This window comes from Natrix helvetica (genome assembly GCF_964273705.1).
Source record: "Natrix helvetica genome assembly, chromosome: 5".
Taxonomy (NCBI): Eukaryota; Metazoa; Chordata; class Lepidosauria; order Squamata; family Natricidae; genus Natrix; species Natrix helvetica.
The window spans coordinates 30,261,771-30,281,385 of record NC_138551.1 but is presented as its reverse complement, the minus strand read 5'-3'; the positions used below and the strand labels follow the sequence as shown (position 1 = coordinate 30,281,385).

The following is a 19,615-nucleotide window of genomic DNA, read 5'->3' as shown; positions in this document are numbered from 1 at the left end:
GAATAGTTTGACTCCCTCTTCTTTATGGCAACCCCTGAGATATTGGAACACTGCTATCATGTCTCCCCCAGTCCTTCTTTTCATTAAACTAGACCGTTCCTGCAACCGTTCTTCATATTTTTTAGTCTCCTAATCATCTTTGTTGCTTTTCTCTGCACTCTTTCTAGAGTCTCTACATCTTTTTTACATCGTGGCAATCAAAACTGAATGTAGTATTCCAAGTGTGGCCTTACCAAGCAATTTTAAAATGGTATTAACACTTCACATGATCTTGATTCTATCCCTCTGTTTATGCAACCTAAAACTGTGTTGGCTTTTTTGGCAGCTGCTGCACTGCTGGCTCATATTTAAATAGTTGTCTGCTAGGATTCCAAGATCCTTCTTACAGTTACTACTATTGAGCAAGGTACCACCTATACTGTACCTGTGCATTTCGTTTTTCTTGCCTAAATGTAGAACCTTACTCTTTTCACCATTGAATTTCATTTTATTAGATAGTGCCCAATGTTCAAATTTGCCAAGATCCTTCTGTATCTTAAGCCTATCTTCTGGAGTGTTGGCTATTCCTGCCAGCTTGGTGTCATCTGCAAATTTGATGAATTCCCCATTTATTTCCTCATCCAAATCGTCGACGAAGATGTTGAAGAGTACTGGGCCTAAAGCAGAGCCTCGGGGTACTCCACTGCATACTTCCCTCCATGTAGATGCAGTTCCATTGAGGACTACATATTGGCTGTGGTTGGTCAGCCAGTTATGAATCCATCTGGTTGTGATACTGTCCAACCCACATTTTTCTACTTTATCTAGTAGATTGTGGTCTACTTTATCAAATGCCTTACTAAAGTCCAAGTAAATTATATCGACGGCATTCCTCTGGTCCACTAATTTTGTCACTTTGTCAAAGAATTCATAAAATTAGTTTGGCATGATCTGTTTTTGACAAACCCATGTTGGCTTTTGGCTATTACTTTGTTTACTTCTAGGTGTTCTCTAATTTGTTGCTTGATTATCTTTTCCAGAATCTTTCCTGCTATTGAGGTCAGGCTGATAGGTCTGTAGTTTCCTGGATCTATTTTTTTCCTTTTTTGAAGTTGGGAACCACATCAGCTCTTTTCCAGTCCTCTGGCAGTTCCCTGGTGCTCCAGGATCTCTGAAAGATATATTTCAGTGGTTCTGAGATCTCGTCTGCCAGTTCCTTCAGAACCCTGGGGTGTAATCCATCCGGTCCTGGTGATTTGAACTCATCTAGGGTAGACAGGTGCTCACTTACCATTTTCTTCCCTATTTCAACTTGTGTTCCTAATCTGATTTTTGTGGTGTTGTTTTTGATAGGTTGGACTGTTTTTTTCCCTTTGTGTAAGGAGAGATGCAAAAAATGAGTTAAATAGTTTTGCTTTCTCCCTGTTGCTTGTCACCTTCTTTCTCCCAGCAATGGACCAATTGTTTCCTTAACTTTTTTCTTGTTTTTAACATGTTGGAAGAAGCTTTTTTTTTTTTTTTTTTACTTTTGTAGCAAGCCTTTCTTCATTGTGAGCCTTAGCTTTCCTCAGTTCACCTTTACAGGCTTGGGCAATTTACTGATATTCTGCCTTAGTTATGTCCCCTTCTTTCCACTTTTTATACTTATCTTTTTTGTCTTTCAATTTGTCAGAGAGTTCTTTATGCAGCCATGCTGGTTTCTTTTGGGAGTTGTTATTTTTCTTCTTCATTGGCTAGACTGGGCTTTTATAATCTCATTTTTCAAAATTCCCCAAGCTTCTTGAGTTGTTTTCCCCTTGAGGATTCTCATCCATGGAATTCTTCCCAAGCTCTAAGTTTATTGAAATTAGCTCTCTTAAAGTCCAAGATACAACCCAAGCAGTTACATATGCAAATCAAAATACAATACACAATAATTTAGGTACAAGCAGACAGATTACTTGTAATGCTTTGTTTATTTCATAATAAGATCAAAGCCAAATAGTTCAACAAATTCTGATTTACAATCTATCCAATTGAATCTCTTAGTTCTACAGGTCTTAAAATATGGAATGAATTTAGTTAAATAATTCTGCATGAATATTACATGTTATACCACATGGAAAAGCCACATGTAAAAAAATCACTTAATAGAGGTTAAGACTTTCAGCCTCATCCTTCAGCACAATCATACAGTTAGGCCTTTGATTTATCATTTTGAAAGTCTTCTGTGTCTCATAGGGGCAGCGACAGAGAAGTATTCATTTATTCTGAGAAATTGTCCACATTAATATTTTCTTCTCTTGTCAACAGTTCAAGGTACCAACAAAGATCTTTTCTTCCTGAACACTAAGAGCACTGTTAGTTTTGCTGATAAATTAGTTGGCAATTCTGTCTGGGATACTATTTTAAAAAATCAAGAATATTAGGACCTGTAAGAGCATCTTCTGTTAAAAATTAATGCATTCATTTTGAAAATATGTATTTTGTTCATGTACAATACCCAAGTCACTGGGACTTTGGCAATACATAATTGTAATAAATTATAATTTTAACCCAAATGTGCACATACTGTTATGTACATGCACACATATGAAATTGTGTGTGTGTGTGTGTAGATTCTGCTGAACTTTCCAAATGATTCTGTTAGGGGTACCTTTGGCTTTCAGTGGGAGCTGATGCAATAAAGTTTGGAAAATAAGATATAGGGTAGCATGTAATTTGAAGCACTTGACAAATACTCCAACTTTTTCCATCTGTTAAGCAATTGGTATGCTATGGATTGCAGTTCTTCTTTTGGCTAAATATAGTGACACATTCAATGTGACTCAGTAGTGTTGCCATGCCAGGTTTTGACCCCATTCACAGTAATATCACAGCTGTGTCAGCAGGATCCAAGTCAAATTGGTTCATGCACAGAAAACACCAGACAATGCCTTGGCTATTGTGCGCTATGCATATGAGCTTCTCTTACAGTTAGATATGAAAGGCTGCCAAACAGCTTCTTTTGTCGCAGAAGCCCTTCTTTTAGCAAGTAGCATTCTCCTCTTTGGTTACTACTGCTAGGAATACTTGGTAGAAAGATTGACCCTTTTGGGCCTCTCTTCTTTCCATTTGGCTCTACAGAGATTTGCAAAGGCTTCCATCAATGTCACTTTAATTACACATTTTTAAGATGCAGCTTTCACCTCTTTTGAGATCTAAGCTATTAACCAAATATGCTGAGTTGTATAAACACCTCTATATAAACATCAGGAAACCAGGTATCAAATACCTGCTTTTTGAAAAAAAATATTGGGCAAAAGATAGATCTGTTAGTAATATACAATTAATCCATAATAGTTCCCAGGAGTTGAACAATACCGAGTCAAATTGCATATTTAAAACCGGTTTTATGCCATGCTATTTAATTCTCAATTACACTGTATCTTTTCAAAAATAGTTTTCCCTAGGTCTTTGTGCAGATGTTATCAAGGTATGCCTGTTTTGAACATCATTGGAAGAAGTGTTCCTGAAAAAAAAGAGTTGCTGCTTTAAGAGTTGGATATATTAGTGTATTCATTAAAGCAGCAGCATCAAGCTTGCCACGCTTTAGTAAGTAACAGAGACATATTATATCAAAGTCAAAAGTAAGTCTGCAAATTCCCAGTAGATATATTGAGAAATATAGCCAATTTTTGTGTCTTTCACATAAGATGCCATAGGCAATTAGGTTCATTCCCTGAACCCCAATTTTGCACTAATTCAGATATTTTCTGCAACTGAATGAAAGTGCTACCTTCCAGTCTTTGAAGTAACAGGAAATGATATAAGCATAACATTTGCTGCATCTACTAGTGATTCTGTCTAGAAGCACATGCCAACAAATGATACATTACACAATTTTGTAATACATGTTACAAAAATATGTTGAGATGGTGGAAAAAGTGCAAAGAAGAGCAACTAAGATGATTAAAGGCCCGGAGACTAAGACATATAAAGAACAGCTGCAGGATTTTGGTTTGGCTAGTCTAAAGAAAAGAAGGAGTAGGTGGGACATGATATCAGTATTCCAGTATTTGAGAGGCTGCCACTAAGAGGAGGGTGTCAATTTATTTTCCAAAGCACCAGAGGGCAGGACAAGAAACAATAGTTGGAAACTAATCAAAGAGAGAAGCAACCTGGAATTAAGGAGAAACTTCCTGACAGTGAGGACAATTAACCAGAGGAACAGCTTGCATTCAGAAATCGTGGCTGCAATATTACTGGAGGTTTTTAAAAAGAAACTGGACAGTCGCTTGTCTGAAATGATGTAGGATCACCTGCTTGAGCAGGGGACTAGACTAGAAGACCTCCAAAGTCCCTTCCAGTTCGATTCTGATTCTGATATGGGCTTTCACATATCAGCTCCTGCGCGAGCTGCACTGGCTGCCTGTGGTTTTTCAGGTGCGTTTCAAGGTTCTGATCACCATCTTTAAAGCGCTCCATGGCACAGGACCTAGTTACTTGCGGGATCGCATTCTACCCCATACATCCCTGCGACCAATCCGCTCTCACAGAGAGGGCCTCCTCCGGGTACCATCCACTAAACAGTGCGGGCGGGCGGTGCCTAGGAGTAGGGCCTTCTCTGTGATGGGCCCAACCCTCTGGAACGACCTCCCCCCCGATATTAGAACCACCTCTGATCTCCGCTCCTTCCGCAAGAAACTCAAGACCCACCTGTTTCGAGTAGCAGGTCTGGCTTAATTACAACCATAATCGTAACTGCATTTAACATCTATTCAAACCTTCCTGGATGGCTTTTTAAATTTTATATTGGGGTTTTAATGGGTTTTAAAATTGTTCTTAATATTTAATTGGTTTTGGGATTTTATAACAGACCGTGTGTGTGAGTTGTTTATGTTGCATGTCTTATGTCTTATGTCATTTTATTGTTTTGATTACGAATGGTCTGTACACCGCCCCGAGTCCCTACGGGGAGAGGGGGCGGTCTATAAATTAAATAAATTATAACTATAACTATAACTATATATACAGGGCACAGCAAAAACAGGGATTCTTTTGGCTTTGCTTTCCTTCTTTTTAATCATGCTGCTTTAAATCATGGACCTATCACTTTTCTTAGCATGGAATGGGGATGAGGCTAAAGAGGACATGAGTTTTGAAAGGTGCCTAGTCTTATGGGTTTAACACCTGTAAAAATTTGCTCTCATTTTGTTCAAGTGTTTTTACAAAGATGCTTTCTATTGGAGCCTTGCTAGACAGGGCTTTAAATTCTGTTTTGGTATTGTGCTCTTCCAGAATCCAGCTGATTCTCAGATGAAGCCATCTATGGAAAACACTTGTACGCATGGGCCAGAAGGAAAGACCATGCCCTGCCTATTGGTGCCAGACTGATCCTACCTCTCTTGTCATTACTGGTCAGGGACAAAAATCAATGGCCAAAGAGCAAATGTATATAGCATTTATAACAGGCTTGTTGCCTGTTTAAAGGGTAAAATACTTTAGTGGGTCATAACAATAAAATGCCTATTGCTAGATATGTTTGCGCCTTGATTAGGTGCAAAGAGGTTAGGGCCTTCGTCCCATCACTGTTTTCACCAGCTGCACTATAAGGCAAAATAAAGTATTCCATATAAACCCAAAATCTGCCCAAGTTTGATTTATAAGACTTTATATCTTCTGCCTGGAAAAAGAGTGAACTGGACTGAAGAACAAACACAAGAGACAGGGATCAAGATTCTGCTCTGTTCCATCTCTCTGTTGAAGTAGAAAGAAGTGGAGGGTGAATTCCTGTTCTGCTGGAAGCAAGGAAGTTCTTACAGAGAGTTGGCAAGCCAGAGCCGATAGCACTCTTTTTTGATCGAGAATTTCTGCCTCCTGTAGGAGTCACAGTTGCATTTTTAATTTGTGCAAGATAAAAGAATAGCAAGGACTAAGTTGAATCATATGCTGAATTGTCATTGCTGCCTGACTCACTGTGCCTTCCTCCTCTCTGTATGTTGTACAGCGAGCAAATTCATAGTCACTCTCTCAGTTTTTGGTTCAAGCAGAACTGATTCATTCTTTATTAGATTTTATTGATTTACATTTAATTACTGTAAAATTCAGCATCTTCAAAACAATGCACAAACAACCTGGAAGATGGGAGACACAGGGAATATCTCTGTTGTAATCTAGACTTGGAAGTCAAAAAAGCATTCCAGAAGAAGACACTAGCAAACCATTTCTAAATAATGCCAAGAAAAGTACATAGATGGCTCTAGGAAGTCATCAGACCTGAAGCTAAAATGAAAGATAATTGTTATATGATTTCACTCTTTCAGCTACACTTGAGGTAAATTGAAATTAAATGACATGTAATCTACATTATGATCTAATGATCATAATCTTGGCATATTCATTGTCCTCAGTTTTCTAGTTTTTCTATGTCTAAGTATGGACATCATTCAAAGATCTAACATACATTGATCATATGACTTTTACTGCATAATTTTGAGCTCTTTCTAAATTTTCTCACTTTTTTGAATTTTCAGGTAAAAACCTAGAGAAACAGAGCTAACAAGAAAAATAACTCTGTCTACAAATCTGAATAAAAAATAATTGGGTGACTTCATTCTGCTCTCAGGACTATTCGGGAATAGGAATCTCACTGACTCATAACTTTTGATTCATGTCCATATCTAAAACTTACAATTAACTCAATTTAGATGCCCAGCTGAAGCAAGCCAGCATCTATATTGGGCTGCAGTGATTTAGGTGGATATTGGAAGAAAATGAACACCTTCCTAACAATGACAAAGACATTATTTCATGGCAATAATATACCATGCCTGTAATTTACCAAGAAAACTGCATAGCTATACCCTTTAAAGTGTTTGATGATGGTCCCCTCTAACTACACATTGACATCCATTGGTGAAATTCTTTTTAAGCTCTTAGAGGGACAAATGAATAAAGAAAAATGGGACTAAAGCAACCAAATGGATCCACAATATAACAATCCAGAGTACTCATTTCAGACATAAAAGCAGGACACAAACTAGCCAAATTTTGGACACATTATGCAAAGACTAAGCACTTTTGAGAAGACTGCAATGATGGGAAGGTGAACTGAAAGAGAAAAAAGACAATGATCAGCAGAAAGGCAGCTAGACTGAATTCCAATGCCAATGAGGCACCACTGAAAGCTTCAAAGGACCAGTCTGGGGATAGATTGTCCTAGAGAAAATCTATTTATGTGATTGCTAAGAGTCAACACCTATATTATGACACATGATGAATCATCAATATGCTATTCCAATCACATTCAACTCTGAGAGACATACATCTTACATATAGTAATTAAATTAAAACAGAATATCAATATAGCTTACTTAATAGTTTCAAGAACAGCCAATACTTTCAGTTACCCTTTCACTCTATGAGGAATCAGAAATTCCAGCCAGGCTTTCCAAATTATTCTAAAACGGCCAGGTTTTAGCAGCTTTCTAAACCTTTAGCTGGACTACAACAGCCAATCAAATGTCTGAGAGAATGTTCTTCCAGTTGTGGCCCTATCTGAAGCAGGAGATCATGCATTTGCCTCTATGTGCTTGGACTACATATTGCTATCTTGGAAGACCACCTATGAGCTTCAATTGATGCAAAATCCAGTACCTCACTAGCTGGGAAATGAGTTCCCCGTGGCTTGGTCTCAAATTGGTAGTCCAGAGATATCTAACAGCAATTCAAAGTGATGATTTTAAGACACACATTCATACTTGAAGAGAGAGAGAGAGACAGAAAAGAATTCTAATGCTGTCATTAATTAAATGTTATTAATAACTTGGTCAAGCCACATTTTCCGAAGAACAGTAGTACAGAAACTTAGTCTGACTATAGCTATCCAGATTCAATAACTTTCAGAAGTCACATACTTTTTATAGCTGGGATTATCATAAAACAAATTACTAGTGAAATAAGTAAGCAGAAATGATGACTCAAGACTTTCAATGAACATTATGTTTCTATTAACAGAAGTGTAAGCCCTGATTTTCATGTGAAAATACACCGGATAGAAGAACTCAAAAAATAGAAGTAGATATAGTGTGTAGCTTTTCTTAAATGAAAATTATCAGTATTTTTGATCAGCGATGTCATCAAAGTAAACAAACCCACATGCTGATTACATCATCAGATCATGCCCCTAAGTGGAAGTGATGTGCACGGCCGCCACCCTCCAGATATGACATGCATAGCCCTCCTCCCTGGCTGGGATGTGCATAATTGACCCACGTGGTGCAGGGTTCACAAGGTCATAACCGGATACATTGTATTGGCCTAAGCCCATCATGAAAAGCATGAGTAGCCCTAACAGATAAGGTGTTGTGCAAGGTCCTAGCCCTATTTTTTCAAATAAGACGTGTTGAACCTAACCCCATCAAGAAAGATGCCAGGCCTCTGGGTACATGATCAATGTTCCCTCTAATTTTTTTTCAATGTGAGCAGAAAAGTATAGTGTTTGAGCAGCACATTTTCATGTCTGAGCACCTGAATTTTTTTCACAGATGTCACCTAAGACAACAACGAAATCAGTATTATTTGAAACTCAGTTATGTGTCTTCAAGGTACCCACTTAATTCAAAGTGTTATATAATATCAGTATCACTTAACGCTCCTGCTTAGCAACCAAAATGTTGGCTCAGAAACTCTGGCATTGAAGCATGCAAGTCTTAAAGCTGTCAAGTTACAAGATCCTTGCACCCCTAATCCTTTAGGGAAAAAACCCAGGGGTCTTCAAACCTGACAGCTTTAAGACTTGTGGACTTCAACCCCCAGAATTCCTCCTCCAGTCCTGTTGGCTCAGGAACTCTGGCATTTGAAGCATGGAAGTCTTAAAGCTGTCAAGTTACAAGACCCTTCCACCCCTAGAAAAAAACGCAGAGGTCTTCAAACCTGACAGCTTTAAGACTTGTGGACTTCAACTCCCAGAATTCCTCTACCAGTCATGTTGCAGCGACATCATCTGTGTGGATCTGCTCCATCTTTGGTTTCTTCATTGTGGGCAGGGCTGCTGCTGAAGATGCCGACGAGCTGCCACCAGAATAACTGCTGCTACCTCCTCCTCCTCCAACAGCACCACCACATTTGCACCTGAGCTCAGCGCCGCTTTACCCCTGCCTGTTCCTCCTCCGCCGTGCTTTTGAGGAGCCATGAGGCTTTTTTTCCCCCCTGCTCCCCCCGCCTTCCTACTGGCTCCTGCAACCTCATGGCTCCTCAAAAGCATGGCGGAGGAGGAGGGGGCAGGGGTAATGCGGCGCTGAGCTCAGGTGCCCCGAGCGGAGGGGAGGCGGCGCTGCCACGCGCGGGGATGCCGGCTGGAGCTTTGCTGGTTTTAACTCAGCTGCAGCGCCGGGTACCAAATCCAGCAGTGCTGTTAGAGAAGGAGGAGGAGGTGGCAGCAGTTATTCCGGTGGCAGCGGGGGCTTTGGGGCTTCACAACTACCCTCAGTCGCCCCGTGCTCATCAAAGCAAGTCCGGGGAAGCCCGTTCTAGCTGCCTGCAAAGGACTTCCCCAGCTTCTGGAGCCTGTGGCAATAGAAATCACTGCGCGGCAGTTGAAAACTGCTGCGCGGTGTTTTCTTGCCACATGCGTGGCCGCGCAGCCGCGCACCTTAGAGGGAATATTGTACATGATTAGCTTAACCCTAGACTATTTCTATGGACATTCAAGGGGGAGGGGGTTGTAAAATAAAAAATGTTTTTTATTTCTAATCATTCTCCTAGGGTCTGCATTTAACCCCACTTTTTCCCCCTTAAAGATATTTATTTCTAGGCAATGTTGGTTTTAATTTTTGTGGTGACAGGGCCTGTATTCAACCCACCTTTTCTTCTAAAAGGTATTTATTTCTAGATTTAAAAACATTTCCTTGAAGGCTGGGGAAAAAAAACACAGCCCTTTTAAACCCTGCAATTGGTTTTTACCTTTGTAAAATCTAAAGACACATATTTTGCCAATTGCACCCTCAAATACTCATGTAACCGTTTGAAACCACCTACAGGAAAAGACAAGGAATATTAACAGGAATTAAAATTTTCACAAGAGGCAAGCCACCAAGAGTTAAGCCTTGTTCAGGGGTTAAGCCTTGTTCAGGCATGCCTGGAACATGCCCCGGCTTGTCATACCCCACCCACCCCACCCCCTGTGTTTCTGGGCATGTGCAAGAGGCTTGTCAGGGATATGCTGGGGCATGTCTTACCCACCTACCCACCCACTGTGATTCTGAGCATGCACAAGAGGCATGCCAGGGATATGCCTGGGCATGTCATATCCCCCGTGATTATGGGCACGTGCAAGGCTCAAGGACTTGATATTACAAGAGCTGAGAACTTTGTGCAGGTAGTCCTTAATTTCAGCAGTTTCTTGAAGATGGCAACTTCAGATGGAGATTTGTTTGATATAAATTTGACCCCCAAACCTCCCAAGTGTGGGTGTAGAATACGAAAAAGACCTGGCTTCATTGAAGAGAATGAGCTTATAAAGCCTTCTTATTGCAGGTTCTGCAAAATATCAAATGGTAAGTCAATATAAAAATTAAGAAAACAGTATTTTAATTAGTTGAAACAGCCAATCTAATTCTATGTTATTTCCTGCTTTAGAAACAGTGGAGCCTCAAAATGTCAGCATGCCACAGATTCTGAAAGCGTGTGTTATTAAAATAATACATCATTGTTTAATAGACTGCTTAAAATCAGAAGATAATTTGGACGGTAACAGTGAAACAGAGCTTATTAACAGCTTATGTATTAGACTTTCTGCATGTTCTCTGGATCATCGTATCATTGACAAAGTGAATAAATTATATTTCACCCAGGATTCCCTTGGTGAGCTCAAGACATTCATACAGTGTATTGAGAAGAGCAGTAAACTGCTGCCATTAATGTCAAAGATTGAAACTGAATTGCCATTGGCTCTGAAGAGGTCCATATGCCAGAATGTAACAGAAATTAATTACAACAAACTGTTAAAGCTATGAAATTTATAATAAAATGTGATTTACAAATCACATGAAAGAAGTATTATATTTTTTTTCTTTTGCTGACTCTCCTGTTTAACCTTGTCAGATGTTAAACACAAGAGATACAGTTTAATCAAAGCTCATGTGATATTATTCATTTGGGATTTCCTGATGCTGGTGGGGGAACCTGGCCAGTGGTTGCAAAAGGTGTGAAGAACTCACCAGCTCTGATGTGATTAATTTGTGACATTATCCACTATTCAAATGCATCTTCCCAGGTAGGCAGGGTGGGCAGTTTTGCAAAAGGTGTGAAGAGCTCCCCTTTTCTGATGTAATTAATTTGTGATGTCACCAGCATGTATAAAAGTAGAGCCCATACTTGTCCAGTCATGTTTACTGGTTTCTGGCATAGCCATACCTCCAGAGCCATTTGATCCGCTAAGAAGAACCCTATTCAGAATGGAAGCTACTATTGTAAGTAATTTTATGCCTAATTTTGAAACACTTAGCTGCAAAATGGTTTTTAAAGCATTCTTGAGCTACAATTGTAAGTAGTTTTATGGCTAATTTATTGAAACACTGACCCCTCTTAGATGTAAAATGTGTTTATAACATTTTTGCTTGCTTGCTTGTTTGTTTGACTGTTTGTTTTTTCACTAGAATGAATTGACAGACGCAGAATGTTTGAGGGCATATGAAGGTATTTGTCTTTCATACTTTCATACATTTAGATTCTTATAAAAATTTCTGCAACAATTCTGACCATTGAGATTTTTCTTTTCCTTCAGAATGGGAGGACGATCAGCCAGTCGTGGATCTCACTATTCCTGCAAAGCACCAGGGACCCCAGCATGACATGACTCCTCAGTCTTCCACAAGCCACACAACACGAATGATGTTAGGAGGTATAATATCTAGCATTTTATCCAACCACAAAACTATTAGTATTATTTTTTAGAAACTAAAGGTGTGTGTGTAGTTGTATGTGTGTAGTTGTATGGTATTACTTTATTAGGAATGTTGGTGATAACTTGTTTGTTTGTTTGTTTGTTTAACCAGAGCTGGCCTACAACAAAGCAAAAATGCATGGTGATGGACTTCCTGCATTTCCAGCAGACAGTGGTAGTTGTGATTCTATGATTGTATCTCAACCAGAAGAAGATATATGTCATTCTATGTCCCAGCTACAAGCCCCTAGCTCTGCAAACTCTCAGAATGTGAACGGTTTTTATCTGGATATGGTGCAGGCTTGGGGAAGCCTATCTGAAATTTCAGAGCTGTGGAATACTATCATCGATATAGATTTGTTAATCTTGACCAAATCCAGTCTTTTGTAGTTGCTATAGAGACTATTCATAATGTGTTACAGATTCTTTTGAATAATGTGGCTATGAACATAGGGCCAAATGATTTTGTTCAACTCCAGTTGGATGCAGAGGTGTTAAATCATCCTCTCTTTTCTCTTAAGAGGCCTGTGAATGATTTAAATGCTGATGATTTTCTGACCAGTGTTGAAAATCTGCTTCAAAGTAAGGCAGAGATATTGTTGGGGGGGGGGGTAATTTATAATTAGTGGTTACCACCATGAAGAACAAGGAGGGGGGAGGGCTTAGGAAGTTAAACACTGTGCTGCTCACCCGAGTACTGGAGAAAAAAAGACAGCACCTAGTAGATTTCAATGTGGAAGGTGAATTTCTTTGTTTTGCTAGCTGTTTGCTCTGTCTGATTGGTGCAGATGTTAGAAATCAAGAAATTATTAAGGGGGCAGGGAACTTCACAGCAGAATGGGTATTTCTACAGAAAACAGGATTGACTTTTCTCAGATACATATCTTTGAAGAATATTTATGAGTCACTATAAAATTTTTATTTTATATGCAGGACGGGTGGTGTTTATTTTTTGTCACAGGTCACCCACAACAAGAAAAAATAGTGTTTATATTGTTACATGACAAGAATTACTATGGCATCAAAATATCAAGGGCTTCCTGGGTGAACGCTATTTCTGTCAATTTTGCCACATGCTCTACCACCATAAATTTAGTCATGGCTGTAAATATATTTGCAGAGCCTGCCTAAAGCAAGAATATCAGCAGGTTGAGGTGGAGAAGACGTGCTGCTGTAGGTGCAAAGTGTCTTGTCGGTCTAAGGAATGTTTTGAAAGACACACACAACTCGCTGTGGAGGGAAAAGTTGACAGTAAGAATAAAGAATATTGTGAAACGTGAGGTTTACATCTTTACCCACCACAAAAAGTGCAAGGAAGTTAAGTGTGGGCAGTGCTCTGAGAAGGTTGAAAGCTTGGAAGGGCATTTATGCTTTATAAAATCGTTGGACCAACCGCGAATTGGCAAAAGATACATCATTTATGATTTGAATGCTGCCAAGAGACAGACACCCATATATCTAATTATACATGTGCAAGGGATATGTTGAAGGATGGGGACGATAAAGATGTTGTGAGGTGGGATTGTTATGGTGTTAGATGCCTGAAGCAGTTTGTAAATAAATTTATAAATCATAAGTTTAGGATGTAAAGGATGTACTTTTATCGCTCACAATACCAAAGTTTATGACAGGTAACTAGTACTGAGACAGCTGATCCGTGAAAAGGTTAGCATTCAACTTATAAGTCAGGGGGAAAAACTTCTGTGTATTACCCTTCCAGATTATAAAATTCAGTTTATTGATGGCCTCTCATTTTTACCACTTAAATTAAGTAAATTACCCAAAACTATGGGGTTTCAAGTCAGTAAAGCAGTGTTTCCCAAACCTTTTCAGTCCACCACCCCCTTGGTGCTACAAATTGATCCTCAGAGCCCCCCACCCAGTTGTGGAATTCAAATTTTTTACTACCGGTTCTGTGGGCGTGGCTTGGGGTTTGTGGCTGCGGGGTCATGTGACTGGGCGGTTTGCACGATGGAAGGAAGATAGTAACAGTAAAATTCAAAACTGTAGCAATTAATTGCATGTTTATTCAAAATCCAATTTAAAAACCTTTTTAGTTAATGTTAATTCAACAAAATTGAACTTTCATGCATCCCTTCCACAGTCATCACCTATGATTCATATTATATTTTACATCAAATATATTTATATACATTGCTATCATCATACCTCATCCTTCATATGACTATAGTTGTTTTAACGTCCCATTATAACAAACATTCCAAAATTTAAAACAAAGCCACATAGTGGCATTCCCTTATCTATTTTCAATATCATCCAGCCACACCATATCTTTATAACACATTCAAAATAAAAATTAATTATGTTTAATAACAAAAAAATTACACCTCTTTTCTTAATAATTGTTTACAATTTATATCCAATTTCCCTTTTATCATGTCAAAACAAATTATTACATTATCATTATCAATCATTTATTTAACAATAGTTTGACTAAATTTAATATACTTTCCCCCCTTTTTTCACCATTTAAAATTTATACCAAATTTCCTCTTATCAAACCATACATATGTATACATTGTTATCATTATCAATTATTTATCTAACTTTATCCATTATCACTAAATTTTTAACATGCTCTAATTTTAACTAATTTTAACTAGTATTTTATTATTAATTTTCATATCTCAACCTGTATCTTTCCAGTCAATATGAATTATTACATTATCATTATCAGTCATTTATTTAACAATAGTTTGACTGTGTAACGTACTTTTTCCCCTTTTTTTCACCATTTAAAATTTATACCAAATTTTCTCTTATCAAACCAATACATATGTATATATTGTTATCAATATCAATTATTTATCCATTATCACTACATTTTTAACATAATGCTCTAATTTTAATTAAATTTAACTAGTGTTTTATTATTAATTTTCATATCTCAACCTGTGACTTTCCAGTAATAGTGTAGTCCTATTTCTGTTGCCATTTCTGGTTATTTCCTTAATCAAATTTGTTTAGACTTCTCTTCGCAACTTGTTGCTTGTTACATATGTTGTAAAATCTCGAAACCCTCCATCAGCTTCTTTAATCAGCTTATCTTTGGTTATCAGTAGTGTTTTTGTCAAAGTTTCTCTCCTTAAGTCCATCAATTCTTCTCTTTTTTCTTCTTCTATATCTTGAAATCTGTAGTAAAGCACCTTTTCATCTATCTCCCTTTCTTTGTTTCACTCTTTCTATCTCCAGCCACATGGTTATCTTGCCTCTTTGTTCATTTTTCCCTTGGGATTTTTGGACTCTAGCCTCCACTTTTTCCATTTGCTGGATATCTTCCATTTTTCCATCAGGTTTTGCCACATTACAATTTATATTTTCAATATTTTCCCATCTCTTCTCAATTGTCTCTGTTGTTTCTAATAATTTTTGAATTCCAAACAATCTGTTGTAATGTTATGGTTTCTTTTGATGTCGTGCCATCCTTCCAGTTAGCAAACACTGCCACTCTGGTTTAAAAACAAATCTTTGTTTTTACTTCTTTCCAGCTACCAATAAGCATCCAAGGAGCACCTGTGTAAACAACCCATGCTCTTTTCCTTATTTCTTCTATAAACAAGCTGAAGCCTTTGAAGTGCAATGTCAGAATGATCAAAGGGAAAAAAGAAAAAGCAATGTTTCCAGGTCTCAACCTCCAACCTCCAAGTGGCAGTGTAATTTCTTTTCCCTCTAAGATTACTACCCTCTTTATATTCCTTTTATATATTCTTTATGTTTCAGGCTTAGAAGAAACAAAATTCTTAAATGAAACAAAATAAAAATAAAAAATCAATCCCAAACAGTATAGTAGAAATAAAGGAAAAGATTTAATCCACAAGTAAAAAAAAGAAATAGAAGAAGAAAATCCGATACTTTCACTTTAGTAAAAAATGTTTACAAAATTTCCATCCATAGAAAAATAAAATAAAATAAGATAACACACTGTCCAATAATGCTTAATTTCACCGCTTATTTCCTTTCCTTTACCAGATTAATTTAACTTCAATCTTTTTTGGGCAGTCTTTTATAAAAATAAGATTTCCTCACCAGATGGACACACTTTCTCTTTCCGCTTTCCTCCTGTTGCGGAGCTGTCCTGACTTCAGCAGCTTGAGACTGCGCATATTGTCAACGGCAAGAAGAGATTCTCTTGGATCAATCAGGGATTTTGCGGTGTCCCTGAGATCAGCAAGATGTACTCTTCCCTGTCACCATCACTTCGGGATGGTTTAGGTCCAAATGGACCGTCCAGTGGCAAAAGTGTCCACTGTGATCTCATGTCGTACCGTCGCAACGTCAGCTCCTTTCTCCCCTGTTCAGTAAATTCTTAATGTGATGGATGGGCTTGATGAAGTGATACCAGTTTCCCAATGTCTGGTTTTAAGTCACTTAGCAGGAGTCTTAAATCACCACATTCAGTAATCTGGAGTCGATTTCTTTGCTTGGAGAGAAGTTGAATGACCACACTGAAGCCACGTTCCACCAAATATGATGTTGGAAATGCAAAAAGGAGCTTCTTAACCACTCTCCATAGTGCAGGATAGCGATCAGAAATTTCTTTCTGTAACCAAAACTCTTGGTACAATTTCTGAAACTTTGGCTTCAGCTCAATGTCATTTTGCAGCTCTATGAGTTGTTCCTCCACCACCCTGTCTTCCTCAGTATCTGAAAATGGATTTATCACCCAATCTGGAATTTCTATCAAAAGAACATCCTGATATCGCTCAGACAAATCTTTATGCAGCATGTCCAAATGGTCACAAAAACTTGAGGGATCATCATCTTGTATCCCAACTTTCTCTTCTAGCTCAGACAAGCTCAGAAATTGGTATAGCTCTTGATGGCCTATATTGCGCTTGAATAGAGTTAACTTTGAAATAAAAGTAGAGATGATAGATTTGGCCTTAATAACATTGACCTCATTTCCTTGCAACTGCAAATTCACTTCATTGAACTTTGCAAATAGTTCTGATAAATAAGCAATGTCATGCCTGATCTCTTTGAGTTCACCACTGAGCAAAGCATTCTTGTCTTCAAAAATCTCCATAACAGTGTCAAAAAGATTGTAAAAGCATCTCACACATTTGCCTTTTGATAGCCAACAAACTTCTGTATGAAGCAGCAAACGATCAAAATCTTTTTAAACTGGATTTTAAACTGAATGCTAGGCTCAGCTCTGCAAGGAAGAGAAATAGCTTGGAAAAAGAATAGATACCTTGGCTTGGGTGTGGGGGAAGTGGCTAGAATAGATAGAAGCAAAGGAAGACTTACCAGGCAGAGATCTGCTGGGCTGTGTGGTTGAGATAAGCGAGGGAACCAGGGAGCAGCAGCAGCAGCACCTGTGCCTCTAGGCAGGTGAGGTACGAAAAGGAGTGAGTGGGAGGGGTGGGAGGTGAGGGTGGATATATTAAGAGAGGCCTGTATTCGATTTAGGGATCAGGTGATAAAAATGACTGAGCATGAGTGCCACAGTGGGATCAGGGGGGATATTGTTGAGGAGATTCGATGCATTGACCCCTTCCAATATATCACATTGGCATCTGACTGCATGGCAAAGTACCTGTTCATGTATTTGAAAAGCAATACCATTCCTTTAGATCCTTTGGACAATTATCACAAGACACAGAAAAGGTATTCAGCTCCATTGATTCAATGGTTGTTGCATATAGAGCACACTGAGGATCTCAATATTTAGCATGCTCTGAAGGGCGGCGAAAAGCAAGTAGGCAAATATTTTTTGGATGGTTTTGCGGTCATAAATGGAACTCCCACAGTTTTTGAATTTCACGGTTGTTTTTTTCATGGGTGCCCTGTCTTTTACTCTGAAAAAGACTTCAACAAATTACTTGATTCAACATATGCTAGCACAGCCGTACTAGGATTAAAGAAGAGTACCTCAGGGCCTAGGATTATGCTGTGCGTTGCATCTGGGAACATGAATGGCGGGCCATGGTGGAGGATGCCACCTCTTTGAAGCAGTTTCTAGTTGAGAATAAGCTTCCAACTCCTTTGAATCCTCGAGATGCTTTTTTTGGTGGTAGAACAAATGCTACATGCCTGTACTACAAACCAAAATCTGGTGAACAAGTCTTATACTATGATTCACTAGTTTGTACCCTTTTGTGAATAAGACCAAGGAGTATCCAATTGGGCACTCACAAATCATCTATCAAAACTTTGGGGACATAAAGCAATATTTTGGGTTAGCTAAAGTAAAAATAGACCTGCCAAGGAATCTCTATTTCCCAGTCCTACCTCACAAATCAGGGGGAAAATTAATGTTTAGTTTGTGCGCAACCTGCACAGAAAAACTGCAAACCTCCCCCTCTAAACACAGTGATGAGGAAAGAGCTCTGACTGGGACATAGTGTACTGTTGAATTGAATGTAGCCTTAGAAAAAGGTTACAGAATTGTTGAAATCTACAAGATCTGGCATTTTGAAAGAACATCAAATGAACTATTTTCAGGATATATGAACATGCATCTCAGACAGAAACAGGAGGCCAGTGGTTACTCTGAATGGTGCAAAACATATCAGGATACAGAGCAATATATTCAGGATTATGAAAAGATGGAAGGCATCCGCTTTCGATGTGACCACATTCAAGTAAATCCTACTAAAAGACAGATTGCCAAACTCTTTTTAAATTTGCTGTGGGGCAAGTTTGGCCAGAGCACCAATCACCTGACCACATCCATGGTGACAAACCCTGAGGATTTATTCAAAAATCTTTTTGTAGCCTATTATGATGTTTCCTCATGTGAGTTTGTGGATACAGAGACAGCCGTAGTGACATGGAAAACAGCCAAGAACCACCCCACCAAATCCACACGCAGTAATGTATTCATTGCCAGCTTTACAACCGCTTATGCACGGCTGGAATTATACAGGCTATTGGAGGGGCTGGGCGATAGGTGTCTGATTCAGTCATCTTTGTAAGTAGAGAGTGGGCGTGGACACCCACTTTGGGTGATTATTTAGGACAACTGACAAGCGAAATTCCACCAAACACTACGATAACAGAGTTTGTTGCAGCCGGCCCCAAAACATGTGCTTATGATTTGCCAATGGTGAAGCGGTGGTAAAAGTGAAGGGGATCATACTAAATTGTGGTAATAGCAATAAAGTTAATTTTGACAGCTTGAAAGATTTGGTAGATGATTATTGTCTGTCTGATGCAGAGCAAAAAAAAGAGACCAGGGTAGAAGAGTTGGGGATTGTCAGGGTTAAGAAACAGTGGATCCTGGAAATGTGAGTCCTCCGAAAAACTCTGAAAGTAGTATATAATAAAAGATTATTAAATAGTGAGAATTACTGTATGCTGCCTTATGGCTATTAAGGATTATGGAAAATATTGCACAATTTGTACACCCTTTCTCCTGTATTATAAGTGGACCATCCAATTCTGGCAAATCTTTTTTTATCAAACAAATGCTAGAACACGGCGATGTGGTATTTTCTCAAAGGCCTCAAAATATTGTATGGTTTTATAGCTGTTGGCAACCTCTGTACAAAGAACTGCTTAATAAATTCCCTTATATTAAGTTTATGGAAGGTCTTCCGTCTTCTTTTGAAGATGATGATTTATTTCCATCAAATCACTCTAGCTGTGATAGATGATCTCATGGCATCTGCCGGTGACAGCGACCAAATAGAGAAGGCTTTTACACAGTACGTTCATCACAGAAACCTGAAAATTATTCTCATACTACAAAACCTATTTTTTCAA

The 19,615-nt window shown here is 38.6% G+C and overlaps 1 protein-coding gene across 1 annotated transcript in view; it reads left to right on the top strand.

Annotated features, from left to right (window-relative positions):
• The window catches only part of LOC309393036 (uncharacterized protein), a 32,793-nt gene extending 20,228 nt beyond the window's left edge, over positions 1-12,565 (top strand). The window contains exons 2-4 of the mRNA XM_081954766.1: positions 11,598-11,637; positions 11,726-11,842; positions 11,997-12,565. Of these exons, the coding sequence (XP_081810892.1) occupies positions 11,794-11,842; positions 11,997-12,274 (327 nt within the window). The 5' untranslated portion in view covers positions 11,598-11,637; positions 11,726-11,793 and the 3' untranslated portion in view covers positions 12,275-12,565. The remainder of the gene's footprint in view (positions 1-11,597; positions 11,638-11,725; positions 11,843-11,996) is intronic.
• Positions 12,566-19,615: the final 7,050 nt, after the last annotated feature.